Here is a 13,392-nt window from a genome sequence, read left to right as displayed (position 1 = left end):
ATAACAAGATGTCATATCATTTGTAGTCATCATATAGCTAACATGTACAATAGTTGGCTATAAGAATGTAGTACTTTACTAATATATGGCCCATCTTTCACTCTCACAAGGTGCCTAGGAGCACGTGCAAGAGCTGGCTATTGCATAGTAGCCCACCTCCCTTCTCTCTCCTCTTCTCTCTCCTCCAACTCATCTAAAATATATTATTTAATGTTTTATAGTCAGCTGACTGGACTCTATTGTACTTGCTCTTATGACCCCACCTCGACTTTGGCCCAGGATACAGTGAAGCTGGAAAGGACGCGGGTAACACCCGAGCGGTTTGATCCCTCCGCTTTCTCCTACCAGCTTAATCCCTCCACGACGACGCCGCCTCCCTCGCTCCTTCTGCGCGCCGTCAGACACCCGCTCCGCCTACCAACCTCCTAAGCGACAACCACCGCCCTCTCCCAACTTCCTACGCGCGCCTCCGCACCTCCTCCCACCCTACTCAGGCCCCGGCGATGGTGGATCGAGCGGCGTGTCGGCGCTGCGGTGCTGTAGTTCCTCGCCGAGCAGGCCGCGGTGCCGCTCGGGACACCTTTCGTCGTGCATCCTATGGAGGAAGACACCGCGCTCGGCGAGAACAACGCAGGGAGGCCGACCTCGATCTACCATGTGCCCCTCCCCTCAATTTCCCCATCACTCTGACTCCCACCGTTCAACACAGACCGACTCATGGATCAACAATCCTCCTTCTACTGCAGTACTCGGCCTCGACAACATCATGCCCGTGTATGCTGCCGTCGCCATCCTGGCCTCCTTCTCAATCGCTGGTCGGGGGCCATGGAGGCACCGCTTAGAGCATCTCTAGCAGATTCCACATATCGGCATGCAAACGCGACGGCGGGTCGATATGAGGGTTTCGGCCATTTTTTGGGCCAGACCAGACCCCGCAAAGGTGGTCTAGCCCGAAAAATGTATCCAGACCGCAGCCCAAATCGCCAAAACACCCGCATACATAGCGGTCGGCGAGGCGGATAGGGGCCAAACCTCATCCGCTCCTTCGCCTCTCCGCCTCCCGCCAACGTCAAATCGCCGCCCCTCCGGCGAGCAATCGACGCGGTAGAATGTAGATCGAGCGTCCCCACCTCCCTCCGGCGACGATGGTGGCAGGGCGCGGGCGTGGGGAGGTCAGGTGGGCCGCGGCGGACGCTCCACCGAGCGTGGTGGGAGCTCCACTGCTCCTCCCGCCGGCGAGAAGACGGAGGCGGAGAAGGTGAAGTCGAATGCGGCGCGCATCCGCGGTAGCTACCGCAACTACGCCGTCGCCTCGCCGCCCGCCTTCGCCAAGCGCGAGTCGGAGCGGTATCGCCGCGGATGCGCTGCCTCCTCTTTCGCAGCCTCGTCGTCCTCAGGGTCGAGCTCCCGCCAGCGCCCGCCGACGGCGTTGGTGGTGAAGATGGAGGACGTCGAGCCGGAGCCGCCGCGCCTCCCTCACTTCGCCCTGGGAGACTACCTCGACGACGAGCAGTTCAAGCTCCTCCTCCCGCAGCTCGGCGTCAACGCAGGCCTTGCGCCGGGCGACTTCGTCGCGGAGCGCGAGCTCGACACCGTCGTCGGCCTCATCGCGCTCCAGCAGGACGCGGACAAGGCCGCCGAATGGAGGCACATCGCCGTCGAGCAGGACCACGTCTTCGTTGACTTCGTCAGCGACGAAGAGTGAGCAGCCGACGCGCCACCGCTACAACACAGGCTCCAGTGAGTTGCTCCAATGTAGTGCCATGGCGGCGGATTGTAGTTACTTTTGATGTAATGTAGTGCTTCAATGCAATTGAATTTAGGATGAACTGCACGCATGAACTGTCCAATCGAACTGTTCTTCTCTTGCTCTTGTTTTTTTTTTAATTTATAGTTTCATATGACGTATCTAAACTGCGTGCGTGCTTTTCCAACCCCAAATCTGCATTAGGGTATCCTAGATACGCGGATTTAGAGTTTGGAATTTGACAGCTAGAGATGCGGCAGAAGAACCAATAGCCACGGGAGGTGAGCGGAGGGGGCATGTGCAGAGGAGCCACCGGGACGGTTGATGCTTGGCATTGGTGGAGACGGTACATGGCGTACAGAGAAGTGTAGGGGAGAGCAAAGAGCGCGTCAGTTCTGCTGCTTGCCACTGTCAGGACATCGTTGCAGCTTGTGAGAGGCGTGGAATGAGAGAGATTGGGAGATGGGCTGCTGCTACTTGTTTGACGTATGCCTTTCACAAGATCAGCTTAAGTAATATTGTGTCTCCAGAGGTTCTCATTATACAGAATTTGCTCTGCAAAATGGAATGAACTTAATTTTCTTGGACGTTTTATGTCAAGGTTCAGTCTTAATTTTCCTGCACATATCGGTGTTGCAGCGTTTGAGTGTTAAGTGTTACAAAATTTCAATCCTAAGTATTTCGGAAAATTTCAATCTGTACGTTGCATGTATAATGTTTGGCTCAGGTTCTTCAATCTGTATTTTGTCTATATGTACTAGAAGGATCTTGCGCGCTTTGCTACGCCATTTTTGCTCTTTGGGCTTTTTGTTTTTCTTTGACATACAACATTGGCTAAATCTTTTGACAAACTATGGGCTTTTGGTTTTTCTTTGGCATACAAAGTTTGGTAGATATTATGATGAAATCTAGGCACTGATACCATCACATTTGGATGAGTGGATCCAGGAAACGGTGAGCGAAACAAAATCATATCCAATAACCTAAATCATGTAGTCACGACAGTGTACACGATATGCAGTTCTGCAGGCAGTCGTCTCACCGGAACGGGCCCATAATACAACAGAAATCATAGTATTACTTTTGAATCAGTACATTACCAAACATTGTTCATGTAACTGTGATACAATGAGTTATTGAGTGATCGCCTCTGAAGATGCAACCGGACTGATATCCTAATCTAGGGCCAAGGCTAAGATCATCACACAAACTCAACAATCTAAACCTACAACTACGTAGTGTAAAAAATACAACAGGCCCAACCAAGCATTGTTAGTTCTAGGCACTCATCCAGTGAGATAATACTGCACCAAGGGATCATTTGTGATGCGTCTGACTCAGAGGGAGTAAATGTCCTACAGAAAAATAATGCACACTGGGCCTCACAGGCCTAGCCGATGCAGCAAAAGACACCTATTACCTAGTAGAAGCCTTCTCTTCATGCTGCTGCAAATTAAAACCAAGAAGTATAGCTTCTTCAAACGATAAGGCCTGGATTCTTGTATGAAACATCGTAGAAACTGAGGCCTAACAAAATTATTGTATTTTCACAGACCACACATGGTACTAACTTGCCTAAAAAATCCACTGTAAGTGCAAAATATATCTAAGAAAATGCACCATAATTGCCTCTATAGAAAGAACATGTGCGTAAGTAAATTCACATTACTTCCAAAACCACCTGCATATGGTATACAATAATCTAGCAAGTAAGTGATGGCACAAGGAAAACTTTTAGTCCTACAAATCAATTTCAAACTAAAATGGTCACCGTTTTATTATAGAACAGAACCGATGTGAAATGAATCAAATCAAGGCAACCCATTATCAACGAACCTAAACCATGATGGTCTCAATGAATCTCAATCTAGTGGAAATTGGACAGTATTTTGTGACCGTTCTGAAGAATCATAGCACTCCATTAAACCAAGTAACTTAGCCATTCCTAAATTAACAACTGGACTGGAAACAAGGGAAGGTGTGCAAAGCATGTACCTCTGCTTTTCACCTCCTCTGATTTTTTATGTAAGCTAAAATAGAGAAACCTATAAGCAGTCAGGCATTCCGAAAACTCACTAAAAATGGACTGAAAGTTAGACTAACATGGGATAATATAGGTGCACAACATTCACATGCACATGTGAGTTTCAGCATTCCCTGATCTGGTATGCAACATAAAACATAGAGAAACCGTTAACCATGAAAACCAAAGAGTAGAGAGGAAACATACTTCCTCCTACGGACGAATGTTCAAAGACTTGATGCATAAAAATCACCATGAATGCACACAGAGAGTAGTTGGGTTATGTATTATGTATCATGTATACCTAGATAACAATTAGTGCAGGTGGTGGCAACATGATTGTCTAAACGAATCTTGTTCAAGCATGAAACTTAACAACTCGTAAGTTTAATATAAGTACGATTGTATTTCAGTTGTACATGTAAACAAGTGTCTGAACACAAGTTGTCATTGTCATCCCAGGTAAGAATTCGATCAAACAGCTTAATAATTTGTAAAATCTACTAAAACTGGATCCAGAGTATACATTTTATGATAAAAACTGACATTTCATATACGCACAAAAAAAGTGCAACCAGACCTTGGAGGATTATCACCATCTCCGTCGGAAGGGAAGGAGGCGTTGCCAACCTACCCTGCAGGTGCATGGAGCAGGCGGGCGGTGGTGGTGTGAGTGGTGATGCAGCTCGATGGGGGAGGAGATGTTTGCCAGGCTTCAGCTTGTCCATCGTAGTTCTAACTTAAATAAGAGCCCCAAAACTGAATAAATATCATATTTTACTGAACTATGACAGCTATAAACATGTGAACTGCTTATCAAACATGAGCGTTAAATTCGTTGTAAAACAGGCATCACCCTTTACAACTAACTTTGCCAAATCCTGCCACGATAAGATCTACTGAAACATAACCTAGATATAGATCCCGATCCATAACCGTGCCAAATCATACCATGTTAAGATTTACTGAACATAGGGATACTGCAAACGTGGATTGACAAAAATATTAATAACAAGGAGATAATAATGTTTTACTCTTCATTTACATGTTCAACCTGAATTGCACCATTCATATGTCTATTCACTTAAACTGACTTGGCTGAACATAAATAGATTTGCCAATTGTTAGGGCATCTCCAACGCGGAGACCCAAACCCAAAAACGGATACCACTTTTGTCCGTTTGGGTAAAAACACGTCCCAACGCGCGGACGCAAATGCAAAACGGACGGCAATAAAGTCCGGGGCGACCCAAATCTCACGCAAATCTGGGCGGACTTTGCGTCTGTCCGGCTCGCTCGGGACAGCTCCGGACGTCCGTTTTTATTCGCCTGACCCCACATCTTCTCTCTCCCATGTCTTCTTTTTCCCATGGATATGGCCGGAATAGCTGCCGGAGTTTGGCTGGCCTGGCCAACTGCCGCCGCCGCCCACACATGGAGCACCCTGGCGCCGAGTCCTCCTTTTTTTTCATCCCTACCGGAAGTTGCCGCTGCCAAAATGAGCTCCGGCGACAAAGCTCGTCGACGGCGACGCGCAGAGCGATGGCCAAGGGTGCGTGAACGGGCGGCGCCTTGCAGTCGAGCCACGAGCGGCCGGCCGCGCGCCGCTGCAGAGCCTCGGGCCGCCGCCGCTGGCCGCGCCTCGGTCCGACTCCGCTGGCTGCACCTCGGGCCGCCGCCGTCCCGTGCCTCGCCGCGCCATCTCGCGCCGCCCCGAGGGGCGGAGGTCGACGTGGGCGGGCAGATCCCCGACGCGAGCTGCGCGCCGCCCTGGCCCCTGCGAGCTGCGCGTCGCCTCGACGCCGCCCCGTGCAGCGCCGTCCCGGCCCCGGCCGCCGCCCACTCCCGCCGCGGAGCCCGCGCCGCTGCAGACCTGGCCGCGCGTCGGGCCGCCGCCGCGCCTAGGGCCGCCGCCCACTCCCTCGTGGCCGCCTCGGGCCCGCGCCGCTGCAGACCTGGCCGCGCGTCGGGCCGCCGCCGCGCCTCGGGCCGCCGCTGCAGAGCAGGCCTCGCCCGCGCCGCTGCGGAGCAGGCCGCGCCTCGGGCCGCCGCCGCTGCGGAGCAGGCCGTGCCGGACACGCGCGGGGACGGGCGGGGGCGCCGCCGGCCGCGTCGGCCACGCACGGGCACTGGCGAGGCGCGCCGAGCGGGCACGGGCGAGGGAGTCGTCGGCCGCGTGCGGGAAGGACCTGGGCCGGATCTCGCCAGGGCGTGGCGCGGCGGAGCTCGCCGGGGCGTGCCAGGGTGGGGGCGGAGGTCGCCGGGGCGGGGACGGAGGCTGCCGGGCCGAGGCTGGACGGGGAGCTGCTCGCCGGGCATGTTTTTGACTAGTACTAGTACGAGGAAGAGGACTAATTTGGGTCTGCTCAGCGTTGGGGAACAAAACAAAGCTACGGACATATTGTCTATCCGCGTCTCCGGACCTCGACCCAAACGACCACAATCGGACGTCCGAATACGTCTGTTTGGGTCGTGCGGTTGGAGATGCCCTTATTCCCAAGCTTGAGCAGGTTCAGATGGTAGAATAGGGTCATACACATGTTCAGATGGTCGAAAAGGGCCATACACAGATTCAGTCAAATGGGACTGATTCTGATGGTTATGTGGGGATTCATCCATATCTTCAGAGATAGGGCTCTGACTAATTTCTTTGTTAGGAACAATATAGTCAACTCCATCATCTCCAACGAATATGTCATCATCATCTTCACGAGCAATAAGGACAGCAGGTTTTATGTTTCTCCTTTTCACTTATGTTACTCTTTCGTTGGGGTGGATAGCTAGGTAAAGATCCTATATCCATGAACGTGGAGAATGGGAGGTAGAATTACTTGGACAACAACTCTTAAATACAAAAAATAAATATCCAAGAAGCAGATTAGTAAATGCATCAATTATAACCAACTCAAAAGAAAACAGTATAATCAACCGTCAGCTTTTCTATCGGAAGAAAAGATCTAGAAAAACACGCAGCAGACCTTGCAAGGAAGAACCTTGATGGGGATGTATCCGCACTCACCGATGGCGCTAGCCTGCTGCGGGCAGGACTTGGAGGCGCTGAATCGACCTTGGATTCGCGTAGGTATCCTCGCGGGGACAGGCGGACGGCGACCTGGCTCTGTGTTGAACTCGTCGAAATCTAGATGGAGAGGGGACCTTAGAATAGGGGAGGAAGGGCTGCACAGTTTTCTGATGGCCATCGCTGGAGTCCGACTTCCAAGCCTCCAACCAGCACAGCCCATGGCGTTCTTCACGGCGGGAAAGCCTCACCTCTCCTCCGCGAGCCTCCTCCGAGAGCATTCGGAAATTGAGCCTACATGACACAGGTATGGATCTCCTGCCGATGTCAATGTTGGGAAAGATCAGTGCCGATTAACAGTGGAGGCGGCCATAATCGCAGGCCAAAGCGGCAATTTCGCAAGCCTGACAGAGGATGAGAATGAGGAGGGGGCCAAGAGCGAGAGTCGTGTCGTTTGTGGCTTTTCCTCGCACCCCAGTCTCTAGCGAGCAACACGCAAAACACAGAACCGACATGAGGTCCACCAGCACACCGCAGACGAGCGGTAACTCGCTTACAGGTAGGCCCCAGCTTGTGCCACGTCACGAGTAGATTGTGCCACGTCACAAGTAACCACAGACCACCTAGGAGCTTAGAGCTCTTTAGAGATTTCATTAATGGAAGATTATTAAAAGTCTATTCAAGTACACCACAAGAACCTTTTTTTTTTTTTGACCTGGAACTCTCCGATTCCATTAACTTGGCTCAGCTGACTCGCTGGCCACCATCACATGTACATCATCTGGTACAGATTCAGGCCACAAAACCCGATTAGCTATCTGGTTTGCGCCATGGGCAGCTAACAAATGAGCTACTTTATTACACTCACGAGGCACATGCACCACCCTAGCATCTATGAAATTTAACTGAAGGAAAGATCGAATATCACGGATGAGGTAGCCCTCTGGTGCCAGATCGTAGTCCATACTCTGCATTGCTCTCGCCAGAATCAGCGAGTCCGTCTCTAGGATGATCCTTCCCATTCCCCATTCCGCCGCCGCCTGTGCTGCTTCCCATATTGCATGTGCCTCCATCTGCACAGCACTCCAGGCATGTTGGACCGCACCCGCTCCCGACCCTCTGGCATCTCCCAGATTATCCCTGACGACGAACCCCCATCCTCCTTGGTGAGTCTCCAAATTAAAGGCTCCGTCAGTATTGATTTTCAGCATTTCGCCCTCTGGTTTCTGCCAGAGTTGGATTTGTTTCGGAGCAGGTTCCTTATGCTTTTTTCCACAGAATTGCATGCACTCCCCCGCCCAATATCTCGCTTGCCTCCATACCGTCTCCGTCGTCAGGATCTTTCCTTCCTTATTTTGTTTGTTCCTTTTCTGCCACCATTGCCACATCATACAGATGATCAGGACCCTCTTCTCATCCTCTAAACCCATAATTTCCTGAATCACATCTTGCGCAGTCTCGAAAGTACATAGCTGTTGGTGAAACTCCGTCATCCCCAGCTTATGCCACAAATCTTTCATTTCCTTACATTTCAGAAACAGATGGCCTCCATCTTCATCAAGCCTTTTGCAGCAAACACACCTTGTGTCACACTCTATACCCCGTCGCTTAATGCTCGTCATCAACGCCAGACTATTATGGGCTAGTCTCCATACAAACTGTTTGATCTTTGGTAGGCACGGAAGGTCCCAAATTTTCTTCCAGTGCATTTTCTCCTCTACTTGCACCGATGATGAGCCAATATTTGCATCTCTTTTCATGATATAAACTCTGTATGCCGACTTAACTGAAAAAACCCCTTTGGCGTCAAAGTGCCAGGCTGGAGCGTCAGTAAAATCCTCTCTAACCGGCGTACTTAGGATTATGTTGGCATCCATTTCCCAGAAATTCTCCCTGACCAACACCTCGTCCCATTGCCCCGATATTGGATCAATAAGCTCTCTCACCTTTGTCAGGAGACATTGTCTTCTAGGCGTGATCGGCTGTCTACACCCATCTCTCCCAATCCAAGGATCTGACCATATGTTAATTGAGTTACCATCACCAACTCGCCAGATTAGCCCCTCTTTCATTAGTGCAATGCCCTTTAAAATGCTTCTCCACGAATAGGAGATACCGGCCTGTGGTGCTGCCTCTAGAATGGACGTAGAGGGATAGTATCTTGCCTTTAGGACCCGGGCACACAGGGAATCAGGGTTCGTGAGCATCCTCCATCCTTGTCTCGCCAACATGGCTATGTTGAATCCATAGAGATCTCTAAAACCCAGCCCCCCTTCACTTTTCGGCTTTGTTAGAGTTTCCCATTTCAGCCAATGCACCTTATTCTCCTTGTCTTGTTGTGCCCACCAAAATCGGCATATCATCATGCTCATCTCATCACACAGGGTTTTTGTCAAGTCAAAACAAGACATAGCGAACGTGGGAATTGCTTGAGCACAAGCCTTAATCAGAATATCCTTTCCCATTTTTGATAACATCCTTTCCTTCCAGCCCTGTATTCTTTTCCAAATTCTGTCCTTAAGATACTCAAAAGTTTTTTTCCTTGATCGTCCCACATATACTGGCAGACCAAGATACTTCTCCGTCATTGCCTCCGCTCTTATTCCTAATTCAACCAACACCTGCCTCTTCTTTCTTCCTCTTGTGTTCTCACTGAACATTACTGAAGATTTGTCAAAATTGACAGTTTGCCCCGAGCACACCTCATATAGTTGTAGAACATGTTGCAGGGACTTGGCACTTTCTCGATTTGCTTTGATCAGCACCAATGAGTCGTCCGCAAACAAAAGATGGTTGAAGCTTGGGGCTCCCTGACAAATTCGGATGCCTTCTAGCACCCCCTCTCCTTCAGCTTTATTCAAGAGACACGAAAATCCTTCCGCAACCAATAGGAATAAGTATGGTGACAATGGGTAAAAAACAAGAACCTAAAGAATACTTGTTGGGTGCAGTTTTTACTAAATCAAATGCTCGAGCAAAGTTTACACAGTTGCAGTGACCATCTTAGTAGTAAGACACAACCTCAAAGACTGGTGCACTTGTTATGACGATCTCCCCTCCTATTTTCGGACCAATATGATTCCCCACATGTTCCGGCAGATGCAATAGCAGTCCAATAATCAGCATAGATATGCTCATAAATGAAGGTTGATTTATTCCTGCTGTTCAAGACAAAGGAATAGCAAGATATATATATCTAATCCATAATTAATCAATAAGCGACATAATCATATGCTGATAGGATGCAAGAGCGAATAAAAAAATGCTTGCAGAGTACATACTAACCAACAACACAGTTCTTATCAGATAACATTGTGGAACAATAGAAGTGGGAGCAACAAAGTCATTAATTTGGCCCAGTTCTAACATTACTTCAGATAGTTAGCACATTTAGTAAAACACTAACAGCCAGCCATCTCCAATAATATTAACAGCATGCTCTATCATCAGCCATACAATCCAACAAATTGAAGAACAAAAGACACATCTTAGATCTATGATAATACAGTGAGAAGCAAAGAATCAAAGGGTGCCAACGTAGATCTACTTCTCATCGATATAATATGCAATCCTGACCAAAGCTTGCAACCAGGATCAACAATGAGAACTATCAGTCCGTTCCAAAATATAAGACATTTTGGGAGTTCAAATGAACTCCCAAACTTCCAAGATGCCTTATGTTTAGGAACGGAGGTGGTAAATAATTAGACATATGTCAAAAAAATACGAAAGATCTCACTTGTGATCAAAGAGCACATGCATAAGATGACTTCAATGTCAATGACCTACCAGTATGAATCAAGGAAAAAAATAGCGCGCTATAACAAGATAGCGTGGGTCTAAAAATACGCTATTAGCATGTTATCGCGTGCTATTAACGCGAATAGCGTGCTATAGCGCCGAAATAGCGTAGCGTCGGCTCTTCAGATATGCTATAGCGTGCTATTAGCGTTGGAATAGTGCGCTATTTTTTTCCATGGTATGAATACATAATTCCATACTCATTTTGCACATAGCACTAAACAGTACAACTTTTACAGTGCTGATAGATAGTATAACAGAAAACTGACAACACAAATAGCTTAAACAGTTTGTGCTTTGTCACAAGATTCCAGGATACTACAAAATGAAGAATAAAAGCAGGAAACACAAGTATTAATCAAGTTTGGAAAAGGCAGAAAATGAGATGGGCACAAACTACTCAACTGGCCAATCAATGTCGGTATCTACATATGAAGGGATCCGTTAGATCCAAATCACGGACATGGTTGATTTCTAAAATACGACGGAGACATCTATCAGTTGTAAAGTGAATCTGAGCACCTCTTGAAGCTCTGTTCTCAAACTTCAGCCTCCTAGACTCCTCTGCAGCAAATCCCCGATAGTAATCACCAGGGCGAATCTGAACTATCATTAACTCAAGCACTTTTGCATTCAGTACGAAGAATGTGACGAAGTCAACTTCTGACTTGATGCCCCGATAGGATCCCAATCCTATTGTTTTTAAGCGGATGTCAAAACATTTGATAAGATTCCGATGTTTACGACGCCATAAATTTTTCTCTGCTTGTACAGACTAGAAAAAGAACATAGACGGAAGAGAATGGACCATGTCAGAATGTTAATTAGATTAAGAAAAGAGTGCCAATAAATAATCGTCACCTGAATATACAACTTCTCTAAGCAGGGAAAGCATTTCATCAACTCAATAACTGTATCCAGATCAAGCAAAAACAAATCAATAGCTAACATATTGACAGTGCATAGCACCGCCGTCAGCCTATCGAGATGCAATCCCTGTATCAAGCGTGGAAGACAACATTAGGCCCACTGCAGATGATAAGTAATAATGTAATCTACAAAGAAATGCAGCTTAGAAGTCCAATGAAGGCAATAAGTAGAAGTACCTGAATAACTTGGGCAGGGCCATCCAAGGGACTTCTGGAGATGTCAGTAAGGCAGCCTATGGTCTTCAACTTAGGCGCTGAGGTCAATGATACATGCAAACCATCAAATAGATCAAGACGGTGCAACCTTTCAAGGGAAGGGGCGTCCTCGATGATGAGTTCCTCGAGCTGGAGCTCATCTGTCAGCTGAGGACCAACACACACGCCGAAGCTTCTAAGGGTAAGGGAGTTAATCCGAATGCAACTAACGCCCGAGCTGCTGTGAATCAGCAAGCACTCCAGAGCAGGACACCCGGCAATCATGCTGTGCAGCGATGTCTCCGACATGACAGTGTTCTCAAGAGCGAGCTGCTTAAGCTGGGGAAAGTGAAGGGCCTGAGTAGCAGAGTCGGCGAGGTGGCATTTCCGGATGATGGCAACACGTAGGGTGGGTGAGAAGCGGAACGCAGATTCCGGGAGGGACGGCCACGGCCTTATTTTCTCATAGACGTCGAGGAACTCGAGCTCGCAAAGGCCGTCAAGAGTTGGGGAGCCAAGCCAGGTGTCGACGGCAGCCGGTCGGGAGCGGAGATAGTTCGCGGGGACGCAGAAGCGGCGGCCGGGGCCGGGGTGGGTGGAGAGGATGCGAGGGATGAGGGCAGCGAGGGCATGGTCATCGTTGGGGAAGTGGTAGCCGAGGCGGGCGAGGCCGTCGCAGTCGCAGTCGAGGTTGAGGGAGGCGGAGCGCCAGAGGTGGCGCCACCGGGACGCGAGGATCTGGGTGCGGGCGCCGCCCTTGGTGGGGAGGAGGGAGATGATGTCGGCGAGGATGGGGTCGGGGAGGTCGCTGATGCGGTCGACGGCGGCGGGGCCTCCTTCCTCGCCTTGGCCCGCTCCGGGCGGCGGTTCTGGGGCGTGAGTGCCTCCCTCCGCCGTAGCCGCAGGCGGCTCTTCTAGTTTCCTCTTCCTCCGACTAGGACTCCCCGCCTCCATCTCCACCGCAGAAGAGTGGAGGACTCTGGGTAGCGGGAGTTGGCGCTGGGGGAGCAAGAGAAGTAGGTGGCGGCTAGGTTGAAGCAGCAGTCGCCGGAGCCGAGGGTGAGGGGAGGACGGCGGCGGGGCGATGCAGACGAGCAGGAAGAGTGGAATTGGAAATGATGGGCCCGTCAGACTTGGCTTTGGGCTCAATGTTGTGTGAGCCTCAAACCAAATACAAAGAAACTTCTGCGGTTTCTCTACCGCACCGGCGATTTTGATCTCCGGCGATCGGGTTTTCGTCCCTCCACGTTCTACCTCCCATCCCTCTCTTCCTGGTGAAGGGCTACTCGGGCTGACTAAGGGGTCGACCTGGTCGACTGCCCAGCCTTGGTGGTCTCTGATCTAGGGTTTAGGGGTGGGGTGATCATGGCGGCGGCGCGCGAGGAAGGAGAGTCAAGCAAATCGGCAGGGGATCCCTCGTTGGAGGAACTGCTACGGAGCCTGGACCTGAAGGGGGAAGACATTGGTGGTGTTGATGTGCGGAAGGAGGAGATCGAGACCCTCAAGGAGGGAACAAAGTGGATGGCAGTCATGCGGCTGCTGACCACGAAAACGTTCAGCTCAGCTTCCCTGAAGAAGACAATGCTGTTTGCTTGGGCGCCAGCCCAAGATGTGAACTTCCGTGATCTAGAAGATAATCGCTTTCTAGTGCAGGCAAGTTGTTTGGGAGATTGGAATA

At 49.9% G+C, this 13,392-nt stretch overlaps 1 protein-coding gene across 1 annotated transcript; it reads right to left on the bottom strand.

Annotated features, from left to right (window-relative positions):
* Positions 1–11,002: 11,002 nt before the first annotated feature.
* Positions 11,003–12,668, bottom strand: LOC124656042 (FBD-associated F-box protein At5g60610-like). The gene is made up of 3 exons (XM_047194854.1): positions 11,697–12,668; positions 11,452–11,586; positions 11,003–11,365 (listed from the first exon to the last, which is right to left on the bottom strand). Exons 1-3 carry the CDS (start codon positions 12,666–12,668, stop codon positions 11,003–11,005), a joined length of 1,470 nt encoding a protein of 489 aa, XP_047050810.1.
* Between the last annotated feature and the right edge of the window lie 724 nt (positions 12,669–13,392).

Source organism: Lolium rigidum, chromosome 5 (genome assembly GCF_022539505.1).
Source record: "Lolium rigidum isolate FL_2022 chromosome 5, APGP_CSIRO_Lrig_0.1, whole genome shotgun sequence".
In the NCBI taxonomy this organism is placed as follows: Eukaryota; Viridiplantae; Streptophyta; class Magnoliopsida; order Poales; family Poaceae; genus Lolium; species Lolium rigidum.
This window is presented reverse-complemented; position numbering and strand designations above follow the sequence as displayed.

Excerpts from the sequence above, each read along its gene's own strand:
- LOC124656042 (XM_047194854.1), bottom strand. The coding sequence starts at position 12,668 with ATGGAGGCGGGGAGTCCTAGTCGGAGGAAGAGGAAACTAGAAGAGCCG. Across the intron at positions 11,587-11,696 it reads GCCCTGCCCAAGTTATTCAG|GGATTGCATCTCGATAGGCT; the intron begins GTACTTCTACTT and ends CGCTTGATACAG. Across the intron at positions 11,366-11,451 it reads TAGAGAAGTTGTATATTCAG|TCTGTACAAGCAGAGAAAAA; the intron begins GTGACGATTATT and ends TTCTTTTTCTAG.